Source organism: Archocentrus centrarchus, chromosome 18 (assembly GCF_007364275.1).
Source record: "Archocentrus centrarchus isolate MPI-CPG fArcCen1 chromosome 18, fArcCen1, whole genome shotgun sequence".
In the NCBI taxonomy this organism is placed as follows: Eukaryota; Metazoa; Chordata; class Actinopteri; order Cichliformes; family Cichlidae; genus Archocentrus; species Archocentrus centrarchus.
Genome location: NC_044363.1, coordinates 3,032,894 through 3,059,624, shown reverse-complemented (window position 1 = coordinate 3,059,624; position 26,731 = coordinate 3,032,894). Strand labels below are relative to the sequence as shown.

Genomic DNA, 26,731 nt, shown 5'->3' with positions numbered 1-26,731 from the left:
CAACAGATACAAGAAAGGGCCATCCCCAAACTGTTCCCACAAAGTTGGGAGCATGAAATTGTCCAAAATGTCTTGGTATGGTGAAGCATTAAGAGTTCCATCAGATATCCAGACTGAGAGGTGAGATTCATCACTCCAGAGAACACGTCTCCACTGCTCTAGAGTCCAGTGGCGTCGTGCTTTACACTGCTGCATCCGACGCTTTACATTGCGCTTGGAGATGTAATGTTTGGATGCAGCTGCTCGCTCATGGAAAACCATTCCATGAAGCTCTCTGTTCTTGAGCTGATCTGAAGGCCACATGAAGTTCGGAGGTCTGTAGCGATTGACTCTGCAGAAAGTTGGCGACCTCTGTGCACTATGCACCTCAGCATTCACTGACCCCCCCTCCCCCCCTTTCCAAAATAAAACTGTCCTTCCCAATCACCTCCACTTTGTTATAATAGCACTAACAGTTGATTTTGGAATATTTAGTAGTGAGAAAATTTCATGGCTGGACTTGTTCCGCAGGTGGCATCTTATGGATGTGGACTCCAAAATAAAATGAAAATGAGGTTAATTTATAAATTCTGGTCCACCTTAGGGTAAAAAAAAAAGGATGATAAAGCAGGGCATGCTTTAAAGCAGGCAAGTTGGTCAGATCCCCCCACTTGTCACATCTGGCAACAACAGAAATACTGAGCTTTCTAAAGCATTGCTAGCCAATGGGGTGACATGATAGTGGCTACATCCATCTTTTTTCTATTCTTTTAACAGTCACATTTTAAACAACACATTTTGTCTAGAGGTTTCCCACTAAGATACATTATGAAATGTCAATTTTCCATTTAAAGCTTTGAAGGCTGTGGTCTCAATTTTGGGCCCCTAACAAAGGATCCAGTGCGTTTACCTGTCTTAGTATGAGTGTAACTGAAAACAACATTTAGCCACAGTATTAGAAGCACTCCTCCAAACAACTTCACACTTGACAGTGCACTTCCTTAGTTCCCCAACAATATACCCAGAGACAGATCAGATCAACTGTTTAAAAAAGCTACAAACAGACACACAAACATGAGATCATTAGATATTTTTGACCCATTTGGAATATAAATATCTCCATCTCTACCCAGGAGGAAGTGAGTGTTCCTGGGATAAAGAGCGTCTGACCAGCCCCCCTGCTGGTGCCCACAGTGGAGGGCCAGGAGGAGGAGGAGGTGGAGGAACACCAGCAGTGGGAGGAGGAGGAGGAGGAGTAGGAACTGGTGGTGCAGCGGGAGGTGCCGGGAGGGGGCCAGCCTTAGGAGCTGTCAATCAACAGCAGCAACTCCAGCAGCAGCAGCAACAGCTACTGGCTAACAGTGAGTGCACACATGCACACCACAAGAGACAAACCACACGGAAAAAAGGACAACACAGACACGCACACACATACACACAAGACCTTCAGGGTGTGTGTGTTTAAGGGGCGGCAATATTTGTTAATGTACGCCATTTAATCTGTTCCCATCTCCTGTATTAACACTCTGCCGGGATTAATCAGCACACACTCTACTAAATGACTCAATTCATCAACACCACACACACACACACACATAGATAAACAGAAACACACTCGTACTTGCTTCTTTTCTAACTGCAGAAGTAATATATTTACACATAAACACACACGCACACCAAAAAAATGGGCAGCAGAGGCAACAAACACTCACATTGATTATTCTATCACTTCAGTCATCACGACAACAGCAATCAGTGTTATTGTTTCATTGGAATGAAAGCAGCCGCTGCACTTTTGTGTGTGTGTGTGTTTGTGTGTGTAGTTTGTTGTGTGTGAGACAGCTAAGGCGTCTACTCATGTGCGCACGTCTAGTTGGGGGCTCATCTTGGAAAATAAGTGGCCTATTTGAGGGTCAAAGAGGGGTTGAAGGTCAGAGGTCAAGGTTGGACTTTTAGGGGGTTTAAGGGATGAATTGAAGTTAATGGTCCTAACAAATGCAGTGAAATGTGTGGCTGCTGGTGTGCATCTGTGCATGCGGTAAGAAGAGGAAAAGGAGGGGTAGGAAAACAGGACAAACTGAGAGGATGTAAATGGTAAAAGTAGGAATGGAGAACTGGAAAAATGGGGGAATAATGATGAAAGCATAGCAAGAGGTAAAACAAAAAAAAAAAAAGAGGTGAGAAGGATGAAAAACACCAGAGAAAAGACAGACAGGAGACGCAGCAAATACAGGAGACATTCAAAAGGCAGAGAAAATACAGAAAAAAAACAAAACTGACCGTCCTCTTTTTTCCTTCTTTCGCCTCATCACCCTTCAACCCTCTGACCTCCATATTTTATTCCTCTTCCTGTCTTTCTTTCTCTCCCTTCTCATCTGCTTGGTCAACTTTTGTTAGTGAGACATTCGACACTGAAATGACACCTCTCCTTCTCCCGCTCCCTCTCTCCTCAAGGTTAAGTTCAACCCGAGTTCACAGACACAAAACCAGACCATGTTACTGTCTCGTTTCCACCGCCGCGCTTCAAGTAACAAAATGTAAAAAAATGATGTCATATGTAATATTTTACTCGCATTGTGGAGGCTTCAAAGAGAACCTATTCTGCTTTTCTTTTCTTTTTTTTCTGTCACATTTCTACTGTTACACTAGTGGATGCTCATGTTCAACAGGTCGGCCTATATACAAGTAATCACTGTGAGCTAAAAGATCAGGCTTCAGACTGCTCTAACCACACCATTTTACACAGTTTTCTTTCCGTCTCTTGGCTCTGTATGATGTCACATAGAGGTAATATCCATCCACTTGCTGTTCGAACCTTCTGTTTTTATACGGCGTAGCCCATTGGAAGAAAATTGCTTTACAGCAAGCGTTTTCTGGCTTTTCTGCTTGTGTTGTGCCCCACAATTTTTACCAATCATTAATTATGAAAAAGTATCCAAATTTAACTTCGATAAATGTCAGTACAATAGCATCAGCAAAATAAATAAATTGGTTTCACTTCTTATTTTCCACCCAGTTATCCACATCCCACCAGTGGGGTCTGCCTCACAGTTTGAGACCCACTGCCTTAAAGCCAGGTTGCCTCAGAGCGAGAGGAGCTGATCATCTCTCCGTCTCTTTCCGTCTCTCAGGGTTGGATCTGCCATTCATGATGATGCCCCACCCTCTGTTGCCCATGGGGCTGCCGCCTGCATCTGTTGCCATGGCAATGTCCCAGATGAACCACCTAAGCACCATTGCCAACATGGCTGCAGCAGCCCAGCAGATACACACTCATGTACACCGTGCACCTGTCATCAAGGTAACACACACGCACATACAACTACAGAGGATCCGAGTAGGTTCCATGAGGAACTCCTGTGTGAAGAACTTTTATTGTATGTTTACTTAGAACTATAACTCAAGAGTTTGTCTGCCATTACAGTCCTCTTTAGTCTGATGTGGTTACTGCAGCCTGCCAGATGATTACTTTTTACCCTATTTTTCTAAATATTTGGGCTTTGCAGTAACATAGCAGACTCAGATATAAGAGCAGATTGAATCCTTAAATTGCTGAGAAAAAAACTGCTTTAGTTTAGTTGCTGTGCAATTTCCTTTAGTCTAAAAGACACGAGGCCAGTGTTTATCAAAGAAAATGAAGGATTTTTTAATCACACACTTCCTCACTGTAACTATTTCAAATGTGAAAAACACTATCTAGTGACTGTTTATAAAATCATAACTCTGCAATCAATATCCCACATTTTTATCATGACTTCCTCTCTACAAACCCTATTTTGAACAGTTATAATAATAAATACATTTTTGAAGTGAAATATCCAAAAGTTTTAGACATTTCAAGACACAAAGTTGAATTTTGCAAAATTCTCACACTTTTTTTTTTTAACCGACACTTTAAAGACCAAAAACCCAGTAAATAAATATCAGCCTCCATCATCCTTAATGGAAATATTTATTAGTTGTGACTCTGAGAAATGCATTAATTTATCTGTGTCACATAAATGTAGGTTGTTTTTTTGTTTGTTTTTAATCTCTGCTTTGGTTTTGCATTTGTATAAATCTGCATTTCTAATCACAGCTGCTGTAATTTCACTCTAATAAAGTCCTTATTTTTTTCTGCACAATTTGTGTCAAACATCAAGTAACTTATACATGACAAGATATTTTGGATGTCTAAAGACAGCCTTACACAACTGTCTCCTTATCAATTAAGTATTGTCAAGTTTTTTATCTTCTTTTTTTCTTTTTGAATTGTTAGAAAGTTGCTGCTGTCTGATATCCCGGTGTCTTCCCTTTAATCTTTGGCAGCAATGGTAACCCATTGTAACCAATAATAAGCCGTCTTATGTTTGAATCACTCCACTTACATTCATTCATTGCCTCCGTCTGCAGGAGAGAGTGTGCGACAGCCCCTCTCTCTCTCCATCTGTTGACGAAACCAACACTCCTCTGCAGTCGCAGCCCAGCAGCTCGGCCTCCAGCTCGCCTGAAAGACTGGGTACACACACACACACACACACACACACACACACACACACACACACACACACACACACACACACACACACACACACACACACACACACACACACACACAGCAAAGATGCAGATTAAATGCAAAGATCAAAAGAAAGTATTAACATTTCAGCCACTTGAATGAGAAGATTTGCTGCTTTCTTTGTCACATCAATGTGAACTTAGTACTTTGAGCTTTTTTAAAGTGATTTGCTGACTGGTTCTTATCAAAGTATGTTTTTAAGCAAACAAATTCTAATTATTACTGGTTTCTGGTCTCTTAAATGTGTATATTTTTCTGGCTCATGCTGTCTTTAATTCTTCAGCACAAACAAGAGATCCATTACTAAATAACAATGGACATAAAACAGTACATAAAACAAAATACAATCATTAGTACATGTATGCAAACGTGTGTCCGCGCTCTAAGACTCACACATAACCAGAGCGTCCTTCTGTCAACAGGATTGGTGTCAACTGATGCAGATGTTGCGCTGACCAACTCTTCTGCACCCATCAAGAAAATAACGAAGGACAAAGGTTGGACCACACACACACACACACACACACACACACTTATAAATAAGTGAGGATATTCCATTATCCCCCTTAATCTAAGCCCTCACCCATTTTCTTCTGACATCTGATAAATTTCCTCACTTAGGAGGGCTTTCCTCATCTACTGTATTTACACACACACACAAACACACTCTGAGAAACAGAAGCGTCAGGATGTTCTGCCCCTCCTATTGATCACCTGTCTCCCAGTCATCAATCAGAGGAGCGAGGGAGGGAGAGATGGATAAAAGATAGATAGATGAATGGGGGGGTGAGCGAGGAAAGCTAAGTGAAGGAAGCGTGGCTAAAAGGGGTCAGCAGGTCACACGCTAAAAGCAAGCAGGGCCTCTTCTCCCTCCTTCACGCTGCCCCCACCCGGTATTTTCCATTCTTATAACACATTTTGTTGTCATCTAATTCCTCTTTCTCCATCCTTCCTCTCTCCAACTTTCCCCTCCTTTCATGTTCTTGAAGCTCCACTGCAGACATCAGCAGGAGCGCTACTTCCTTTAAAATCAATAAGGCCAAAGAAAAATAGATAACTGGGTCCCGAAGATTGTCTTCTTAATCTGATATCTGAAGTGGAGTCAGGCCAGGTGACCCCTTCATAAATGTGATGGGGTGTTTTGTACGTGGAGAAATTTACAGTGGGCTGTGTGTAGCAATCAGAACTGAGGCTTTTAGGCTTGTGTTTGACAGCAGCTGGTAATAGCATGAGAATTCTTTTAGGAGGTTTGATGTTGGAAACACAATTTGTTTCACATAATTCAGTTGTCAATTTTGTTTATTAGAAAATCACCTAAACACATCAGCATGTGTGGATGAGTACAGAAGTTGCCCTGGATGGAGATTCCAAATACAGTTAGAAAAATGCTGATTCCAGGTGGCAGCTTTTCCATTATTTTTTAAATTATTTGTGTAAGTACCACTTTTTTTTTGGAAACCTGCCGGGAACTTGTTTAACAATGGGAGTAAACTGGGTGGGTAATGGGTAGATCTGCATTAAGTTCCAGCTCCGCTATGAGACGGCAACTCAAGACAATGCTTGTGATCCCAGAAATGGCGCTCCACTCTGGGTTAATGAAAATGGTGCAGAGAGCAAATGAAGACAGCAGGAAGTCAGACACAGGAACAGCATAGAGAATCCAGTCAACTTTCAAAATAAAACCAGCTATGCAGCCTAAACACTCAAATCATTTGAAGGCCTTGTTTGAGCCAGGCAAAACTCTGGAGCCCTGTATTAAAAAACATATGAGCATCAGGAGCAGGTGTTTTGGGAAGGAAGGCCAGGTCACGGATCACCAACAACCCACTAGACCAATACCGCCCTCTTCCACAAATAAAGAGGGTCCCTCCTTAGGGTCCGGGGGCACCCAAAGTGGCCAAACTGGTCTACGTAAGTGGAACAGTACACCGTACACACCATCACAAAAGATAAAAGAATAATTTATTGAACACAGAACAGAAACACTGCTGACCTGGCCAATATCGACTCCCTCTGACCCACCATGGGTGCTCCTAATGAGGATCATCCTGAGCCATCCCCAATGTCCAAGCTCATGACTTACCTAGTGCTCATCCCTTTACTATCATTTCTAATGCTACTTTCTATTCTAGAATTATTCATGTCTTTACTTATCTGCTTCCTTAAGTTATTTATGTTTCCATTTATTCATTAATTATATTACTATTGTTAATGATCTAATTATTGTTCTTGTTATTTATGTATTTATTATTGCTATAGCTCCTCAATAATCACTTTTTTGGACTGAATAGAGCCTCACATATCAACATAATGCACATTCATACACATGCAACTCTCTCTCTCTCACACACACACACACACACACACACACACACACACACACACACACACACACACACACACACACACACACACACACACACATAATTTTAGTGAAATATGTGCAAATATTTTGTCTTCTCTATTTTTGCCGTTTTTCTTTCTTATTTCTGTCAGTGCATACTTTGTCCTGTTGTATGTTTAGTATGATGTTCCACATTATTAGAAACAAACAAACAAAAAACAACAAACTCAACATATGACCAAATATATATGGTTATGGATGTTATATTTTGGACCTCAGATTTACAAAAAGGCAACACACTTTTCTTTTTAAGATGCTCTATTTGAAACCAAATTCAAAAGTTGGCTTAAATCCACTAATTGTAAATTCCAATGTATTAAAAAAAGTTTAAAACTTTCAAAAATGTTTTAAAACATCAAAAAGTGAAAAGAACAAGCATTGTGACCAGATGTCCAAAACGTGTGTTTTGTGTTGAACAGACATCTGCTGAAGTTGAACTAGGGTCAGGCCGTACGTTTGTGTAATACCAATTTCTACCATAAGATGGTGCAGTGAGTTAGTGTTATCTTGATTTAATCAGGCAAGAATACATTTTTTTTAAGAATACGTTTTCGTATTTACAGTGGTGCCCTGGGAAAAGTCAAAGGCTTGTGAGTTCATAAACTCACAAATAAAAATTTTGGTTAAACTGTGCAGAGAATAATTACAAGCATTACCTTTTAAAAGGAGAAAAAAAAATAGAATATGAATTTGCATAATTAAAACATTTAAAAAAAAACTTTTTAATTCATTAGAACAGATGTTTGTGCACATATCAAATTCAAGAGAAATACAATTTAAAAAAAAAATCAATCTAAAAATAATCTGCTAAATTATTTTTATGGTGCCGCAACTTGAAACAGTCTATGGCACAAACAATAATCAAAAGAAATTTACTTTCACTGTCAGTGCATGAAGGCCAGGAGTGTGCAATTAATTTTCCCAAGGGGCCACATGAGAAATTGGGAATGTTGTTGAGGGCCGCACCAGTAAGCTTATAGAGAGATAAACTTAATATTGAGCAGAATTGAGGTCAGCTCAGTATTAATTTTATCTGTCTGTGTAGCAGAATAGTTCAATTCAATTTTATTTATATAGTGCCAAATCACAGCAAACAGTCGCCTAAAGGCACTTTATACTGTAACGTAAAGACCCTACAGTGATTATAGAGACAGTGGTAGGTATGACATCATGTAGGGGGATGATCCAGATCCTGTTTTGCTTCGATTATTCACCATGCAAACAAACACCACCAAAGTGTGAAAGCTAAAAAAAGAGAGAGAGAAATTTAGAGAACTCAGAATGTTGATCATCTACATTAAAGTTTACTACAAAGATGAGACCTGCAGCTTACTTTAACTTGTTGAATTGCAGTTATGCATCAGGGCTGCTGTCTGCACCATCCTGCAGTCTGTGAAGAGCACAGCTTACTGGCTGAGGGAGCAGCCACACTCCTCTGTGAAAAGATGAACCCTAACCTGACGGTCATTCTGCAGAACGCATTACAGAGCCGGGTCATTTACACATATTTACTTGACTCTGAAACTTCCAAAGTCTGCTTTTGATCTCAGTAAATGAGCAGGGTCGCCTCTTTTCCTGTCTGGAGATTTTCAGATGTGGGTAAAAGAGGGGCGATGCACAGCAGATGAAAGAGTCCATCGACTGCTTTCTTAGGAATTTACTGTAGCTCAATATTTATTTGTTCTTTGAATTGGCAGCATGTTGTGCTTTTGCATTTTGGCATTATTTCATATAAAATATTGCTGTTAAGTGGCACAGCAGGCCAGATTGCACCAAGTGAAGGGGATTTAATTCTGTCATGTTACAATAGCATTTACCATTTATAGTGTTGCGTTTGGTTGGATCACTTGTGTCTGTTAGAGGAAAATGAGACTTGTGGTTATATTTTTGAGTCCTGAACTTGTTTAGGTGAAGCTCATAATTATTCTATAAACATCACACTGACAGCAGTAATAAATATTAAACAGGTCTACATCATACCCTGCATGTACAGTGCTTAACAAATGTATTAGGCCACCTGTCATTAAAAAAAAAGAAATCTGTCAAAACATTATTTAAAAAATATTATTTATTCTGCAAATAAACTGAATTCATGTATATATATATATATATATATATATATATATATATATATATATATATATATATATATATATATATATATATATATATATATATAAACATTTGGCACACTGGACTACTCTGAGAAGTCAGAAATTATTTAAGCACAACATTCAACCACTAAAATTCATTTTCCTGTTCAGGAATACACGTCAATAACCGTAATTATGCATATTTATCAAAAAATAATAATGTGCTATTTTTTTCAGCTTTTTTTTTTTTTTTTGATAAAACGGTAAATTTGGAAATTTCTTAAATTTTAGCATTAAGATTTAATTTTGTTTAGAAACTCGCACAGAGGTGGATTAACCATTACAGAAGCATAAAAAATGATTTTTGGTAATTACCAATACTGTGGCACAAACCTTACATCAGGATGTGGTCTAATAACTATTTTTTCAGGACTGTATGTAATGTGTTCGTGCTTTCCAGGTAGACTGAACATTATTAAATAAAACATATCTATTTCGTAGCCTATAACAACATCTGTAGATGTAGATAAGATTAAAATCAGACCAAAATCTGTTCATGTAAGTTTAAGTAGTAAGTCACGGGTCCTTCACTTTATCTAAAGCACACTGAGTTTATGTGCTATAGGAATAAAAAAAGTCAGTGACAGAAAAGTAAGTTGTGTGAGTAAGAGAGTAAGAGTGAGTAAGAGTGATTTAAAGGCAATTAAAATTATGTATCGAGCAAAAAAAAAAAAAAAAAACTTTTAAAAGCCACGGGAAGTGTTGCTGCTCATCTCGGGGGGAATTAACAGACGGCATAATGTTCTCTGTGGCCTCGCTCCATCTGGACTGTATACTGCAGCAATGACTGTAGCAGAGCAACATAATAAATTAAACTTGTTATCAAAAATGACCTCACAGTGCAACGGTCGGTTTTGCGTGTGTCTTTTCTTTAAGTGGGCAATTTTTAAAAATAACTGAAAACGGACTCCAAATTGAAGCCAAATAGTGAAACACACCCTCGGTGCAGGTGGATATCTCCATCTGCTTTTTCAAAATCAAAGCTCTATGCAGCAGCTACTGTCAAACACTGATGCAGCCGTTACACTTCTTACCTCCTCTCCTTTTTTTTCTCACGTCACTCTCTGTTTTCCCACTTGTTCACGTTCCTCATCTACCTCTTTGTTTTTTAACCGAACATATTTTGCTCACAGAAATGAGAGAAAATATCCAAAAAGCTTTGCTGTTTTCCATGTGTTTTATTTTATTTTTAAGTGAGCGAGATATGGAGGTGGTTTGAGTGGAAAAGCAAAGGAGTAAAGAATTTGGAAGTAAATCAGGGAAGATGGAAAAATAATAGGATGGAGATAAAGCAGAGAAAGAAGCCTTTTGAGGCAGCTATAAGCCATTTAACAAATACTGCAGTCAGTGGGAAAGGTGCTGCTTGTAGTGACACACCTACAAAGACGTCTTACTTGAACCTTTTGGCTCTGCTTGCCTTTGCAGGGCTGTATGAGAAATTATAGGTCATTGTCTTGGTGTCTGGTTTGTAAAAGTACTGTTTTAGTTCACATTTGCCACTTACAGTGTAGTTGCAGCTGTTTTCTGACAAACCGCTCAAAAAAAACAAAAATCCTGAGCTGGTGAGCATATCGGGTGATTCAGGAGCTAAAAAGATGGATGTGGAGACCAAAAACAGGGTTAAAGGTTTCAGTATTGGATGTATAAGATGATTAGAATCTCTTACCTTAAAAAGCAGTGATCAGTGCTGCATTAACAGCTTGTTTTCACCACTCCCAGCAGCCAAAAACCACTTATTAGAAGTAGAAGGAGGAACGAATATAAGGAAATTAATTGTGAAAAATTAGGAAAGGAGCAAGGAAAAGAAAAAGGGTTGAAATGATAGAAAGGATCACCTAAGGACTTAAGGGAAGCACTTAAGGAAATGGGGAAAAGGTGGTGAAAGAAACGAGTAACGGAGATAAAAAAAAAAAGAAGGAGCATGGAAAGATGAAGATGAAGAAAAGAGATGAGTTGAAGTGGAGAAAAAATGATGCAGGAAGATGTGGGAATGATGAGAAAGGTAGAGCTGAGGGATGTATGGATGAAGTGGCAGATACGGGGTAGAGATTTTGTGTGTGTGTGTGTGTGTGTGTGTTAGAGTGCATCTTAATCAGCGTTAATTTCACAGCAGAGTTAACCCAGTTGTCAGTGTGTTAGGCATTAAGGGCTGAGCAGACACTGTGACGCACTCACAATGAACACACACACACACACAAATCAAGGATGTCTTTAATCCTTGCCAATTAGTACCCCACATGATTGTCTGAATACTAACGACCTCTGTATGTGTGTGTGTGTGTGTTTGGTGTAATTGATTTCTGTGATGCTGCTTCGTTGCCTTTTATACCTTAGTAAACATTTCATAAACTTCACTCGGAGTTCGTGATGACTACTGCTGAAGGAACCCCGTTTTTTTTAATAAACCAACAACTAACAACACAGCCATTTTTGATTGTTTCAAACCTTTTTTCTTTATTTGTGTAGTGGTTTCCATAAAACCAATGCACTTTAAAACAAGGCAGCATTTCAGAAGAACCTCTCAGTAAACAGTTTTATCAGGTCCAGAATATTTCAAGTTGTATTTTCTCTTTACCGCTTCACTCACAGAAGAGTCTTCGCTCGGACAAACCCTGCCGCCCGGGTTTCCTGCTCCGTTCCTGTTTGCCGACGGCCTGTCGTCAGTGGAGACCCTGCTCACCAACATACAGGTATGACGCTGCTCTGTTTCAGCTTTTACAGCTGCTGGGTCATGTGGACACGACAGCAGATGGACTCCAGGAGTATCAGTGACTTTAATACAGTGTTATAATGCTACTACAAAGAACAGCACAGCAATGTTATATCTGGTTATATTATTCTTATGGTTGCATATGTTTATGCTGATTTACTCCCCCTGTCTTGTAAAGAAATTTATTTAAAGGTCAGTAGAAGCAAGCAAGAATGCATGTGTGTGAATGAGAGGGAGACTGGCGGAAAGGTGAACATGCGAGAAGCAAGATGAGTTCAAACAGCTGGGGCCAACCATCCAAAGCAGCAGACAAGCACAAGAGAGGTGAAGAGGAGAGTGCAGGCAGGGTGGAGTGGGTGGAGATGAGTGTGAGGGCTGATTTGTGACCAAAAGTAAGGTTTATGAGATGGTAGTGAGACCCGCTGTGATGTATGGTTTGGAGATGGTGGCACTGACACAAAGACAGGAGGCTGAGCTGGAGATGCTCAGATCTTCATTGAGAGTGACCAGAATGGACAGGATTAGAAATGAGCACATCAGAGGGACAGCTCGGGTTGAGCAGTGGAGGAGGGATAGTGGAAATATTGGACAGAGGATGTTGAAGATGGCACTGCCAGGCCAGAGGAAAAGAGGAAGACCTCAGAGAAGACTGAGAAGATTGGATGTAATGAAGGAGGACATGCAGAGGGTTGGTGGGACAGAGGATGCTAGGGATAGGGTGAGATAACGGAAGCCGATCCAGCCGAAGCGGTTGAGTGAAGAAGAAGAAATAAAGAACTGATGAGTAATGAAATTAACAGTGTTATTAACCTAATCATGCTGTTCAAATTTACACTGTATTTTACTGAAAGCTTTTATAAAATGAGCAATTCTGCAATATTAAAATGTTTGCAGATTAGTGAATTAAACAGTCACTTGGACATGATTTAATAGAACAGATGCATTTGAAATAAGGATCTTTAATCAGCTGACTGTACTCATGGAAACAAAGGTGTAGTTAAGGCCTGTGCTGTATGCTTAAATAAGGGTACCAAACCTCTGCACTCAGGGCCTGCTGAAGGTGGCTGTGGAGAACGCCCGGGCGCAGGACAAACAGATCCAGGCGGAGAAGAGGGAGCTGAAGATGGAGCTCTACAGAGAACGAGAGATGAGGGAGAGTCTGGAACGGCAGCTCACCTCTGAACTACAGAGCAGAGGTTGGTGTTTGGGGGCGTTTTAACACCAAAAATAAGATGGAATATGGGTTTCAGACAGTTTACAGGAAGATGTAGATTCAACATGAGATATGTTATTCCTCCAGCCTCCATCCAGAAGCGGCTGAAGAAGGAGAAGAAGGCCAAGAGGAAGCTGCAGGAGGCGCTGGAGTTCGAGTCGAAGAGGAGGGAGAGGGTGGAGGACGCTCTGAAACACTCGTCCTCGTCCTCCCCTTCTCCTGAGCCGCTGCACGCTGCCAACAACAACAACAACAACAAGAACGGTATGACGTTAGCTTTGTTCCTGTTTCCTTGCCTTCTTCTTCCTCCTCCTCATTCACGTTTTATTGTTACTTTCAGCATTTTGTGGTTTTAAATGTTTCCATGCATCACTTTAGTTTGAACTGTCTGCATTTTCTGCTTGAATTTGTGTCTGTTAGTTGAATCTTGTTTACCTTAACAAGCAGCTTTAAAAGCAGAGTTACAGGCTGCTGCTGTTTTTCTGTCGTCCTTCCATAAAATTCGGAATAATCACCAGCAGCAGTAAATGTGCAGTTAATCTGTCTGTGTGGCATCGCTGCAGAAAAACAACACCAGCACAGTTTTACACCACTGTGGCTTGTAGGAGCATCTCCATATTTGGTTCAGTTTGGTGTTTCTGCACCATTCAGGTCAAAGGTCGTGGTTGTGACCAGTCTGTTTACCATTAATATAAAGAGTAAAAGAAAACGCCCACCGATGTAATTCCCACGAGAAAAGAAAAACGCTTTGTTTGGGGCTCGATTCTCTGCGGAGAATCTGTTTGTCTTTGACCTGCACGCAGTTACAAGGTGCCGTTTGTTTTCTTTATTGGCCGACCCACTGAGACTCTGTCTTGTCTTGTGTTTCAAACCAGACGCTGCTGTAGCCGAGGACAAACCTGAAGTTAATGGGAACCAGCAAGACAACGGCGCTGTACAAGGTATCCAAACACACACACGCTCATTCATGCAGAGTCATGCTGATACACGTACGCAAACAACACGACACAAAGTGCCATACGTTAACGGATACACACACATGGCAGGCATATGTGTGTGTTGGGGCCCAGTCTAGATTAGTGGAGACATTAAGCAGACGCAGTGGCCTCCCTTTGATGTACACCTGAACAGACACACATGCGACGACGACTGCAAATATTTTATCGAGTTTGCGTTTAAGTGTGTGACAGCTGCATGTCAGTATGCAGGGCTTAAAGCTCTCTGGCGCCCTGCAGCATTTCCGACGTGGGGCTGTTTTAGATTTGACAGTAAATAACGTTCATGGGAACTATCCTTGCCTTTTTTTTTTTTCTTCAGTTTTCCTGCTGCAATATTACACAGTCAGGAAAGCCATCTTTTTTTTTAATGAATAAAGTTAACTTTAAAAAAAAACCAGCTCTCATCATATCTCAACAATGTGTTGGTGCAGCTTGACTGAGCTCCTTTACCAAAACAATGCATCAAGGCTACTCATTTAGTTTTCATATTGTTTTAAAGATTTTTTTGGGGGACCAATTTGAAAGTCATTTGACATCAGTATGCCTGTCGTGCTGCAGAGTTATCAGCTGCACATCCATGATGAGAATCTCCCATTCCACCACATCCCAAAGGTGCCCTCTTGGACCGAGATCTGGTAATAGAATAGAATAGAATGCCTTTATTGTCATTATACAGGATGTACAATGAGATTGGAGGGCCACTCCTGTTCAGTGCCATGCAATAGAAAATCAAACTTTCTAAAATAAAAATATAATAATCTAATATAATATAAAAATATACAGAAAATAACATGTATAAAAATATATACGTTGTAAAAAACAAAATAAGTGTATACATATAATAATGAAGATGGTGAGTATTGCATTTGGTGAAGGAATATTGGATATTACACAATATAGGAGTGATAGATATTGTTCAGTATGAATAATATAATGTTGCACAGAGATGTGGGTATTGCACAGTTGTGTGTGAGTTCAAGGTGGTGATTGCTCTGGCAAAGAAACTGTTCTTGAGTCTGTTTGTTCTGGCTTTGATGCTCCTGTAGCACCTTCCAGAGGGCAGCAGGTCAAACAGGTCAAAGCCAGGGTGTGACCTGTCCTTGATGATGTTTTTGGCTCTGCTGAGGCAGAGGGAGGTGTAGATGTCCATCAGGGAGGGGAGAGGGCAGCCAACGATTCATTGTGCTGTTTTGACTACTCTCTGAAGCCTCACCCTGTCTGCCTCAGTGCAGCTGCCGTACCATACTGTGATACAGTACGTCAGCAGGCTCTCAATGGATGAGCGGTAGAAGGTCAGCAGCAGGTTTGAGTTCAAGTTGTTCTTCCTGAGGACCCTCAGGAAGTGAAGTCGCTGCTGAGCCTTCTTGATAACAGCTGTGATGTTATCTGACCAAGAGGGATCAGCAGAGATGAGGACACCAAGAAACCTGAAGGTGTGGACCCTCTCCACACGCTCGCCGTTGATGTAGAGGGGAGCTGGGTCAGTCCTGCATTTCCTGAAGTCGATGATGATCTCTTTGGTTCTCATGGTCTTCAGTGCAGGTTGTTCTCTGACCACCAGGCTGTCAACTTCAGGACCTCCTCTCTGTAGGCTGCCTCATCTCCCCTCAAAATGAGTCCGACCACTGTGGTGTCGTCAGCAAATTTGAAAACGAGGTTGTTATTGTGGGCCGGACTGCAGTCATGGGTGTAGCGGCAGTACAGGAGGGGGCTCAGCACACAGCCCTGTGGGGAGCCAGCGCTCAGTGTGCGGGTGGAGGAGAGATGGGGGGCCAGTTCTCACAGTCTGGGGCCGGTTGGTTAAGAAGTCAACTGTGGAGCTTTGTGTTATCTTGCTGGAAGCAGCCATCAGAAGATGGGCACACTGTTTAAATTTCAGCAGGTCATCTTGACAATGTCTGCATGCCTAAATGAAGAGTTCCTGCCATGTGATTGCCTAATTGCACATTTGCATTAGCAAGCAGTTGAATAGGTGTCCCTAACAAAGTGGCTAGTGAGTGTGCAGGTGTATTTGTGTTCTTGTTTTCTTGTACTTTCATCTTTGTCTGGACCAGTTTAAGTTTTAGACCTTGACAGTGAGGACATTTAGAAAGTTTTAGAAAACGATGTTATTTTGGATTGCTTTGAAATCCAAGGATTGAAATAACTGCTGCTTCTGTCTTCAGCTGCTCCCTTTAGGGGTCGCCACAGTGGATCATCTGCCTCCATCTCACTCTATCCTCAGTATCCTCTTCTGTCACACCAACCCTCTGCACGTCCTCCTTCACTACATCCATGAATCTTCTCTGTGGACTTCCTCTTTTCCTCCTGCTGGGCAGCTCCACGTCCACTGTCCCTCCTCTGCACATGTCCAAACTATCTCAGCCTTGTCTCTCAACTGCTCAACCTGAGCTGCCACCTTATCCATTCTGCTCACTCCCAATGAAAATCTTAATATCTTCAGCTTCATCAGTACCACCGTCTGCAAACCGTCCCTCATAGCAGGTCTCACTGCCATATGGTAAACCTGAAGGATTAACTGAGCAGTTAAGAAAATGGAGGCATGTTTATTTAAAATAACAACTTGTCATGGCAGCAGGTTGCTTCTGCCTGGGCCTGATTCTTCCAGAGGTCTCTTCCTGTTATCAGGCATTTCTTCCTCCCCACCATCAACAAAGTAAGAGGAAAGAAAGTGGCAACATTAAAGCATCCTTGAGGGCTTTTTTTCTTTCTTTTGTTTTGGAAATTGCAGATATTTTCCAAGAGCTTTTTGAACTGGACTTTCTTCAAAGTTAGTCCTTTCTTTCTAATAACACTTTCTCAAGTGCAGATTCTCACTGCAGTCTTCTGGGAATTATACTTACAACCAATTTCCAACAGCAAACACATTTTGAAAGGTGAAGTTAGCATGTTTTGCAGGTTACAGAGACTAAACGTCTGCCTGGTGACATTTAGTTACTGGGAGCACTTGGTTACTGGACTTTGTGGATTTTAGACAACTCTATTCTAAATATGTTATATTGTAAGAAAGTTTGTTTCTGCCACAGAAAGAAAAGAAATCTGCCATCCATAAGTAAAAAAGTCCAGGTTATTATCTCACAATTTCAACTTAATAACTCAAAATTTTCAGATAATAACCCAAAGCACTGCAAGCAAGAAACAAGCTTCCATAATATGGACTATCAAACTTTCGTGGCTGCTTTCCAGCCCCTACATACAGCATACACATGGAATATGGCAAGCGATACGAGAGAGCATCTACATCAGCTTAAAAATAAATAATTAGATGCCATCCTTGATCGAATCTAACCAATCCAATACTTTAAATTATGCTACAAGAAGAGCCTGAACTTTAGTATTCTCAAATAACCTTTAAATAACACATAAAGGTGTTATGGCACGGAAGGAGCCTCCACCTACCTCCACCTCCATTAACACCACCATCTCTGCAGCTAGAGACGGTGCTGCTGGAGCCGCTCGGTGTGTCTCACTGAGGCTGCAGACTGCCTTCAGCTGCAGTCCAAGATGGTGGAGCTGGAGTTTGTCTGATAGCAGGATGAGATTCGAGTCTGATGAATTAAAGATCTCTGTAACAGCGACCTGATCAGCTGGTCTTTAGGGAAACACGAGACAGGAAGGCCTGGAGCTAGGTGGTTCAAGAGTCCCCTTGCTCTTTCAAAATAAGAGCAAGGGGACTTTTCAATAGTAAATTGTTAATGTCTTAGTACCAGGACCGCGAGTGAGATTTAAAAAAAAATAAAGAAGCGTGTTCATCGTGGGGTGACATTATTTTCTGATTCGTTGAGTATCTCTGTGGCCTCAGGTGGAAGGAACGGCAGGCACATGAAAAATGAACTTGCTTTACTTTATTATTTATGAAACTGCCAATCAGACTTGTTTACTTATTAATCAAAGGTGCGCCTCTCCAGATGGGTCCGGCCCACTTTAACCTCTGGTCACATATGAACATAATCTGAAGGAAGCAGCGCTGGAATCTGACTGTTTTCAGGTGGAGGGGTTGAAAAGTTAAGCTGAAGTGGAGGAAAGGTTCAAGTCCGAGTTATTGGTTTGGGAGTGCATTATGCCAATGAGGGTCCTCACAAGTACAGTACTGATGTGTGTGTGTGTCTGTGTTAGTATGCATGTGTTGTCCTCTTTCCACCAGCTGTGCTCAGTCCTCCCTGACATTGAAAACCTTCACTTGAAACTCTGCGTGTGTATAAATGAATATCTACAGGCACACACTGTCTGTGTGTGTGTGTGTGTGTGGACGCGTGTGCACACACACTCTGTACCTGTAGTTGTGCATTTCAGTGTGTGTTTGATCCACACTCTTGTGAGACAGGGAACTCTAATTAGCTCTCACTCCTCTTTAGACCCCTTTTAGATCCCCTCTCTTCTGCAAGCCAAGCACTCCGACAAACACACACGCGCACACACACACAGACCCACCTGATTTCATTAATGTTGATTGGCCCAGTAGGACCCCTTTGCTGCCTTGCTCGCTCACACACACACACACACAAACACACACAGACAAATACACACTCATCCCTCCTGCCATAAAAGCATTTTGCACCTACGGTGGTTTGCTTACATGTGAGCGCGCACACACACACACACACACACACACACACACACACACACACACACACCTCTCCCCTGCCTCTCTCACCTTCCACACTCTTAATTAACGAGTGAGGAGAAAAGTGCTGAATACAAAGAAAGACATCGCATTACAATCAAAAAGAGAGGGAGAGAACGAAGGGAGGGAAAAACGATAAGCAAGGGAGAAAAGGGAGGGAATGGGAGAGGGGGTTAAAAAGAAAGGAAGTAAGATCGGTTTCATTTGGTTTTTAAAAGCTGACCCGGCTAATTGGCCGTGAAAAAAAGAAGAAAAAAAAAAGGAATGGATGGAAATTAGGGAAAGAGAAAAGAAAGTAAGAAGGGAAGAGAGGGTGAAGACATTGGAGCAGAGTTAGAGGTTGGAAAAGAATCGAGAGGCTCTGAGGGAGGAAGTTAAAGGATCGAGATGGTGAAAGGGAGGAAACTGAAGAAAGAGGATAGAAACATGGCCAAAAATGGGGTGGGGGTGGGGGTGGGGGGTGGGAAAGGAAGGCTTTAAAAGAGGATTTGCAGAGTGAAAACAAGCAAGGGAAGGGAGGAAGAACAAGGAGAAAAATAAGATGTAGGGGAAGAAGGAATGAAACAGGAAAAAAGTTGGGAACAGCTGAAAAAAAGAGAAGCGCAAGATGATGGCAGAATAGATGAAAAGAAAGGGATAGTGGGAAAGAAAATGAACAAAGGAAGAGGCAATGAGTACAAAGGGGGAAAAGGGGGATGAAATGAGGAGGGGAAAGACTAAAGAGTAAATGTAGAGAAAAAAGCAAAGGATGCAAGTTGTTGGGTAGAGAGAGGAGGAGGAGAGAGTGAGAGGATTTTGTCCTCAAAAAAGATGAAGCTTTATCAGTTTTAAAAAAATCTTTTTTTATACAGAGTCCCAGACACATGAAGAGGAGAAGAGGAAGGGTCAGAGAGGAATTCAGTTCAATTTTATTTATATAGCGCCAAATCACAACAATTATCTGCCTCAAGGCACTTTATATTATAACATAAAGACGCTATAATAATTACAGAGAAAACCCAACAGTCAAAACGACCCCCTATGAGCAGCACTTGGTGACAGTGGGAAGGAAAAACTCCCTTTTAACAGGAAGAAACCTCCAGCAGAACCAGGCTCAGGGAGGGGCAGTCATCTGCCGTGACCGGGAGAGAGACAGAGATTATTAATAACTCATTATTAAATACAGAGTGGGGTATAAACAGAGTTAAAAGAGTGAAAAAGAAACACTCAGTGCATTATGGGAACCCCCCAGCAGCCTAGGCATATTGCAGCCTAATGAAGGGGTGGTTCAGGGTCACCTGATCCAACTATAAACGTTATCAAAAAGGAAAGTTTTAAGCCTAATCTTAAAAATAGAGGGTGTCTGTCTCCTGAATCCAAGCTGGGAGCTGGTTCCACAGAAGAGGGGCCTGAAAGCTGAAGGCTCTGCCTCCCATTCTGCTCTTAATTATGCTAGGAACCACAAGTAAGCCAGAAACGGGAGGAGAAAAAAAAAAGACGAGCAAACAGAAGAGGGTAAAAAAAAAAGGGGGGGGGGGGGGGGGCATGGGATAAGAGTACAGGAAGAGGCGGAAAAGGAGGACAGGAGGAGGAGGAGTGAAGAAGGTGGAGGTAGATTGTGCAGATTCGTTGGGACAGAGTTGAAAAATGTGACCTTGTTCCGAGACCTGGTGACATTTTCTCTACCCTACTGATAGACTTAACAAGGCAGGTCAGTGTCATTTTTAACTACGACAGCAAACACACACACACACACACACACACACACACACACACACACACACACATTGGCTGTAGGTGTATTTTATAGTGACAGATAGAGGTGAGAGGGAAATGTATCAAAGTGGTTACAAAAAGGTAAAGGGAAGGGATGAGCCCACAAAAGAAAAGCACAAAGCATCATATTACCAAATACAAGAAGGAGGGGGTGGACAGCGTTCTTCCTCCACTGATCCTCTGCTTTGTTTTATTTATTTTGTTTTAGCACAGATAATTTGAAGAAATCACTAATGAAACCTCTGACAAGAGAAAAAAAAAAGTCCTGAACAGTTATTATTAGCCTGAAAATGAACGTTTCAAGCAAAAACAGCCAGTAATTCACAGCTTCCTGCTTTTCTTTGTCTTCTTTGACACTGAACTGAATATTTGGGCGTTTTGGACTGTTTCATGAACAAGACAAGTGATTTGTTGATTTGTGCCTTGGAAAAATGTGATGGACATTTTGGTACTATTTTCTGAAATGATTAAGAACTAAACAATTCATTAAGGGCTGCAAATAACAATTACTTTCATTACTGATTATTTTTGTTGATTTGTCAGAAAACACTGGAAAACATTTTTCCACAGCATGACGAGTTAAGGTTTCATTTGTTTCCACCCAACAGGCTAAAACTCAAAAACGCATTCAGTCATGTATGATAATAAAAAAAGCACCACCAAACTCTCATATTTCATATTTAAAAATATTCGAATATCATCGGACTATCAACAAAAGTTTGGCTGCTCACTTTCTTCTGATCACCGGGTTGCTGCAGCTCTTAATAAACCTGTGAAAACTCTCTTGCTGCAGCAGGTTTATGAACCGTGACCTTTTAAAAATAAAACCACAGACAAAAACTGCCAGTGTATTATCATTGTTCCGAGTTACAGGCACTATTAGCTTTGATTTTATACTTTAGAGTCAACGCTGTCCTACAAGAGCCCCTGAAATGGCGACAAAAACTGCATTTACAGATTTGTGTAGGCAAAGAGTCAAATTTAGGAAGCGGGTCAGGAGTGGGAGGAGGTGGCTTTCACAAGAGCAAAGAAAAGTCTTCCTGCAGCACGGCTACGTTGAAGGTTCGAGCCGGGAAGAGGAGCACGAATAGGAGCAAATGTGTCTGTGACAGCTGAAAATATTTCAACTTCACTTTCACAAACATCAAATCGACATTAAATCGTGGGACGTGTTGTGACGTTGTGTTGATTGCACTTTGGAGGACGTAGATCTTCATTGGCTATAATAATGTGAGCAGGAGGGTTTTTTGCCACATGGAAGAAAAAAATGTAGTACCCACCAATGAAGTTTTGTCATTTTGTGCGTAATTTATGCACAAACTTTCATTAACTACGGTGACGACAGACATAAAGACCAATCACACTTAGGCCGGGATCATGGTTTCCGTGTCCGCTCGGGTCCAAGAGGCGCAAATTTCATCATCACACAGTGAGCGCGATGGTCCGTGCGGATGTCGGCGTGCCCGACGTGTTTTTTCGTGACTGTGCGGACTCGTCAACTACACACGTGCTGCCGGTTGCAGACCTCAAAGAAGTGTAACAGAAATGACTGCTCGGCTGTCGGTCTCCAGCTGTCCGCCTGCAACGGACTCTAATCTATGCCTCACATGAGCCAGGAAAACCCTGGAGCATGGATGGATTATCCTGACCATGGGCCCACCTGCTTATTCATGCAGAGAGTGCACGCTGCATGTGCTCTTCCTAAACACACACAGTTCACTCACACAATAACACAGCACATTTGTTTGAACTTACATTTTAACGACTTTGTGAATGTCGTTTGTTACATTATAAACACGCCATGCACAGTACAATACATCATAAGTAGCCAAACACAAATGTTAATCTAAATAAACCCACGGTGGAAAATGTGCGACCTATGGCCTCAGTCACGCAGGCCAAGAGACCAGTTGGCAATCCCCTGGCAACCTTCGGTCGCTTGGGAAAAATTTGGATTTCCCGACCAGTTGGTTGCTGGCTGTCACTTGGCGAAATCGGTAGCAAACGGAGTGCCTTACCAGAAGCCTTCTTGAGACAGCTTTGGTTGCTAGCAGACTGCCGCGGTAATCTGTGGTTCACATGGGAGAAGCAGACTTGTCTGCAAACACTCGCCGAAAACTTCCTTGGCATTCTTTGACAAAAAGTCACTGATCAAGTGATTAAAGTCCAACTCTCAGATCCCAGACAGTGGAGATTAAATGGCCGTAAGTGACAGGCTCTTCAGCTGCATCTGTGTTATCGTTAGTTCATTTCTAAGATCATGAAAAAAAAAATCTCTCTAAATAGGCTGTCTTTCTCCATGCTGACCACCAGACTGACTGCCATGCAACTGTAAATTAAACTGAGGTGGTCTGAAGTTTGGTTTCACTGCTACGCCTCCTGGGCAGACCCAGGACACTCTGGAGAGATTACACCTCTCGGCTGACCTGGGAATGCCTCGGTGTTCTCCCGGATGAGCTGGAGGAGGTGGCTGGGGAGAAGCAGGTCTGCTGCACAAAACAAGACATTTAAAGAGATTTCCTGGAACTGTGGGAACCTGGAATTGACATTTTAAACATTTCTACCAAACAAAGAATAAAAAATGGTTCAAAACTATCAGTGCAACAACAGAAAAGCAATAGCTGAACCCTACCTTTCGATATTTTAACTGGTAGAAGTTACAGGTTTGAGTTTTAAGGACAGTACTGAGGGGATCAGCACGGCTCTCTACTCTTTAAGTTGCAGAACAGTTTTTTGAGCACCAGGCCAAACCTGCTGCCTAAAGGAGAAAAGGAAAGGACAGGAGAGGACAGAGAGAAGAATGGGGCGGGATAAAAATAATATGAGAGTAACAGATAGAGGACAGGAGGGAGCAGAGGGGAGGTGAGGAGGAGGAGGGGATGCATGTAGAATAGAGGGATGAAAGAGGAGGAGAGGAGGGGGTTTGAGTGGATTGTGGAGTGATAAAAATAGGGAAGGGCAGGAGATGAGAGGGATGAAAAGGAGGGAAGGCAGAGAATATGAAGGAGGAAACGAGGGGCGAGTGCGAGATGAAAGAGAAAATTTAAGAAAGTTTTTTTTTTTCAAAAAAGTCCAACACGGAGACTGTGGGTCTGTTTCATATCTAAATAACAAAGAATGATGAACAGAGGGCAAAATGAGAGGGTTAGAAGATGACTAAGAGCTTAAAAAAAGAAAAAGCAGTAAGGTAGCAGAGGGCAGGAGAAAGAGAAGTGCAGGGTGGAGAGAGGAGGGAGGGCAGGTTTATGGTTGCTGTTATGCAGAAATGTAAACACTTTGCAACGTTCGCAGAAAACAATGACACCGCAGGGAGAGGAAGGTGTGCATGCGTGTGTTTGTGTGTGTGTGTGTGTGCGCGCGCGCGTGTGTGTGTGTGTTCCTGTTGTATGCATGCGTGTGTTCGGGGTTTTAGTGTGCACACGTGCTCCTGTGTGGGTGGGTGCAGCAACAGCACTACGGGGAGCGGAAGGAGAACGACGGAGGTGAAATGAGAGGGAGGGAGGGAGAGAAGGAAAGAAAGGAGGGAGAGTCGACCCTGGCAAAATTGGAGAGATGAGATTTCTGTCGTAAACGGATTCTGCATGAACGAGTGGAAAAAAAAGTACTTCCTGCTTTAATAATCATGCAGAAAGTATGAAGTTCCTGTACAAATGTGAACTCATTAGATTTTAAACTCTACATTTTTAATGCCTCTAAAGGAGGCACTAGCTCAACTTTATTTGCTATAAGTGAAAATTTTAGTTCATGAGCTCAATTTTGAGAGGAAAACCGATGCCAGATATGCAGTTTATGTTTAAGTAAAGTCAAAAGCTAATTGATGTTAATTGAGCCTTTTCGGACTGTAAACTTGACAATGGAAGGAAGGAAGGAAGGAAGGAAGTGATGATAATCTGTGTCACCAGCTTCTGGATTTCTACTTTAGGTTGGTGCAGCTGTTCCCAAACTTAACACTGCTGTGGCCCATTTCACAATCTGAAAATATTCTTGTCCCCCCCTTTACCTGCTGATGATTTACTTGCTAAGGTTGATTCCCAGCTTTATTTCCAGCACTGGTAAGCTAGCGCTCCATTTAGTTCGTTTAATATAATTTTCACGTGTTTGTGAGGAGATGTAAAACAAGTTAGAGATTATGGTTTAAAAATACATAAGATAATGAAGAACGTGTTTTTAAATACTATTCTGGTTTTATTTTTTTTATGTTTACAATGTAAATTTTAAATTGCAATTTTAAATTAAATGACAAAATTGCAAATTAAAAGTTAATTTTACTAATTAATTTATTTGTTGTAAATTACTTCTCGCTACCCACCTGCAGTACCTTAGCAGACCACCAGGAGGCTCACATTTTGGGACTCACTGGATTATTGGGTTAAAGGCAGCATTAGCTATTAGCATTGCACAACAAACTGTTGATAGAGGAACAGTTCTTGCTCTCTGCTGTGTCCACTAGCTGAGGAAGCAGCAAGGATTTTGTTGCCACTGTTAAAGAAATCAGGGATGCGTTGACACAAGTTGTCTTACCACAGCCCAGTTAAAAAGCTAAGCGCGGATTATTCACTGTTGATTGCTAACAAATCAACGAAGCATCCAAAATGACTTGCTTCAAAACCAACCCAGAACCTATGCAGTAGCCTACGCAAGCACCTGATACTGTTACGAGCATTTGCCTTGTTCCGTTATCAAAGCTATGCCAAAATGCTTGTTGGCAAACAAAGGAAACTGAAACAACTTGGACGTTGCCTCAAATAAATGGTGAACAAGTTACTTTTACTGAAATTACTGCAACAATCAAGACCAACATGAAGAGAGCAGGCACTGGAACAAAGTGACTCTAAATGATTGACACAATAATGAAAATGAGGAAACGGCTGCACTGGCAAAATACTAGCTCCATCTGCAGTATGAGTAGCTTAGATACAACCACTTCTATTAGAGCAGCGGTCTCAAACTCCCGGCCCACGGGCCACATCCGGCCCCATCCCCCTACTTCCGGTCCGTGATTTGATGTAAAACATATAAGACAATTTGGACTTTTGAGTTACTTTTTTGACATTTCGCTTTCCCCTCCAATTAAGAGGAGTTAGTGAAATGTCAAAAAAGTAACTTAAAGGGCCAATTCGTCTTTTTTTTTACATCAAATTGTGGACCGGAAGTAGGGGGCGGGGCCAGATGCGGCCCGCAGGCCGGGAGGTTGAGACTGCTGTATTAGAGTTTACATTGTTTCAAAAAAGCAAATCATACATACATACCAAGAAGACCAGTGTTGGTCACTTCAAGGTGTAGTCAAGTTTTTTCTCCTCAATGTTACACCTTGGCCAACATATTTGCTGTTGTAGAATTTTTCCATCCATCCATCTCCCTTATCCAAATCATGGTAGCAGCAGGCCCGGAGCCTTTGACATCTATCCCAGCTGTCAAAGGGTGAGACGCAGGCACCCTGGGCAGATCTACAATCCATTGCGGGGCTACCCATAAATTCCCATAGTACCATGGTACCCTTGTATGCTGCCTCCCGTTATTGATTTTTTTTCAACTGACTTGTTTATGTTTTTGTTTTTGTCCAGAATCCCGGCCGTTTCTCAAGACTCCCATGATGTTCTAGAGAGAGACCCCGCCTCCAGAAACCCAGCCCCTGCACAGAAGAACTCCACCAGCCCGCTTCCATGGCAGCCTGGATCACCACAAATATGAACCTCCCCAGGCGGGATTCTACCTTTGCTGCAATGCGACCTTTTTTGACTTTGCTACGTTAAAATGGGACTACTAAGAGACAAACTCCCTATCTGGACTTAATCTGGGGGCTGTCTCTCTACCTTCTCCTTCTTCTTTTCAGACAAACTTCACTCCATTAATTCCTCTTATCTATTCCTGCAGCAGAACTCGTTCCTCATTTGTTTCCAAAACTGAAAACTGAAAGCCATTCCCAAGGATTTAAAATAATAATTAAAAAAAGGAAGCAAGAAGCAAATGGGCTGGAATGACGTCAACGTACTCTCAGATTTGGACAGATGAGAATCGGCTTGGTTGGACGTAATTTGGGGAAATAATTGGGGGGGGGGGGGGGGGGGGGGGGTTCCAAGGCTGTCGAAGGCTGCAGGACCAAACAAGCGTTTTTTGAATAGTACTAACAGAACAGGCTGGTTTTCTGAAAACGTTCTTATTTACATTTCCTAATGGGATAAAAAGCTTCAACTCACGCCCTCTGGGTGTGATGGTGGATGAGAGACAAATGAAAATGAAAAAAAAAATAAATAAAAAGGAGGCGTGTATAAAATATTGGGAAGAAAAAAACTGAAGATAAAAAAGAGGAAAACAACTTGGGAAGCTATTTCTGTCT

General features: G+C 41.7%; 1 protein-coding gene across 1 annotated transcript in view; it reads left to right on the top strand.

Moving 5' to 3' along the window:
• Nucleotides 1-26,429, top strand: part of dachb (dachshund b) — a 121,137-nt gene extending 94,708 nt beyond the window's left edge. Inside the window, exons 4-12 of the mRNA XM_030753805.1 lie at nt 1,113-1,340; nt 3,111-3,280; nt 4,372-4,477; nt 4,960-5,034; nt 11,684-11,784; nt 12,853-13,000; nt 13,105-13,281; nt 13,893-13,958; nt 25,959-26,429. Of these exons, the coding sequence (XP_030609665.1) occupies nt 1,113-1,340; nt 3,111-3,280; nt 4,372-4,477; nt 4,960-5,034; nt 11,684-11,784; nt 12,853-13,000; nt 13,105-13,281; nt 13,893-13,958; nt 25,959-25,996 (1,109 nt within the window). The 3' untranslated portion in view covers nt 25,997-26,429. The remainder of the gene's footprint in view (nt 1-1,112; nt 1,341-3,110; nt 3,281-4,371; nt 4,478-4,959; nt 5,035-11,683; nt 11,785-12,852; nt 13,001-13,104; nt 13,282-13,892; nt 13,959-25,958) is intronic.
• The last annotated feature ends 302 nt before the right edge of the window (nt 26,430-26,731 follow it).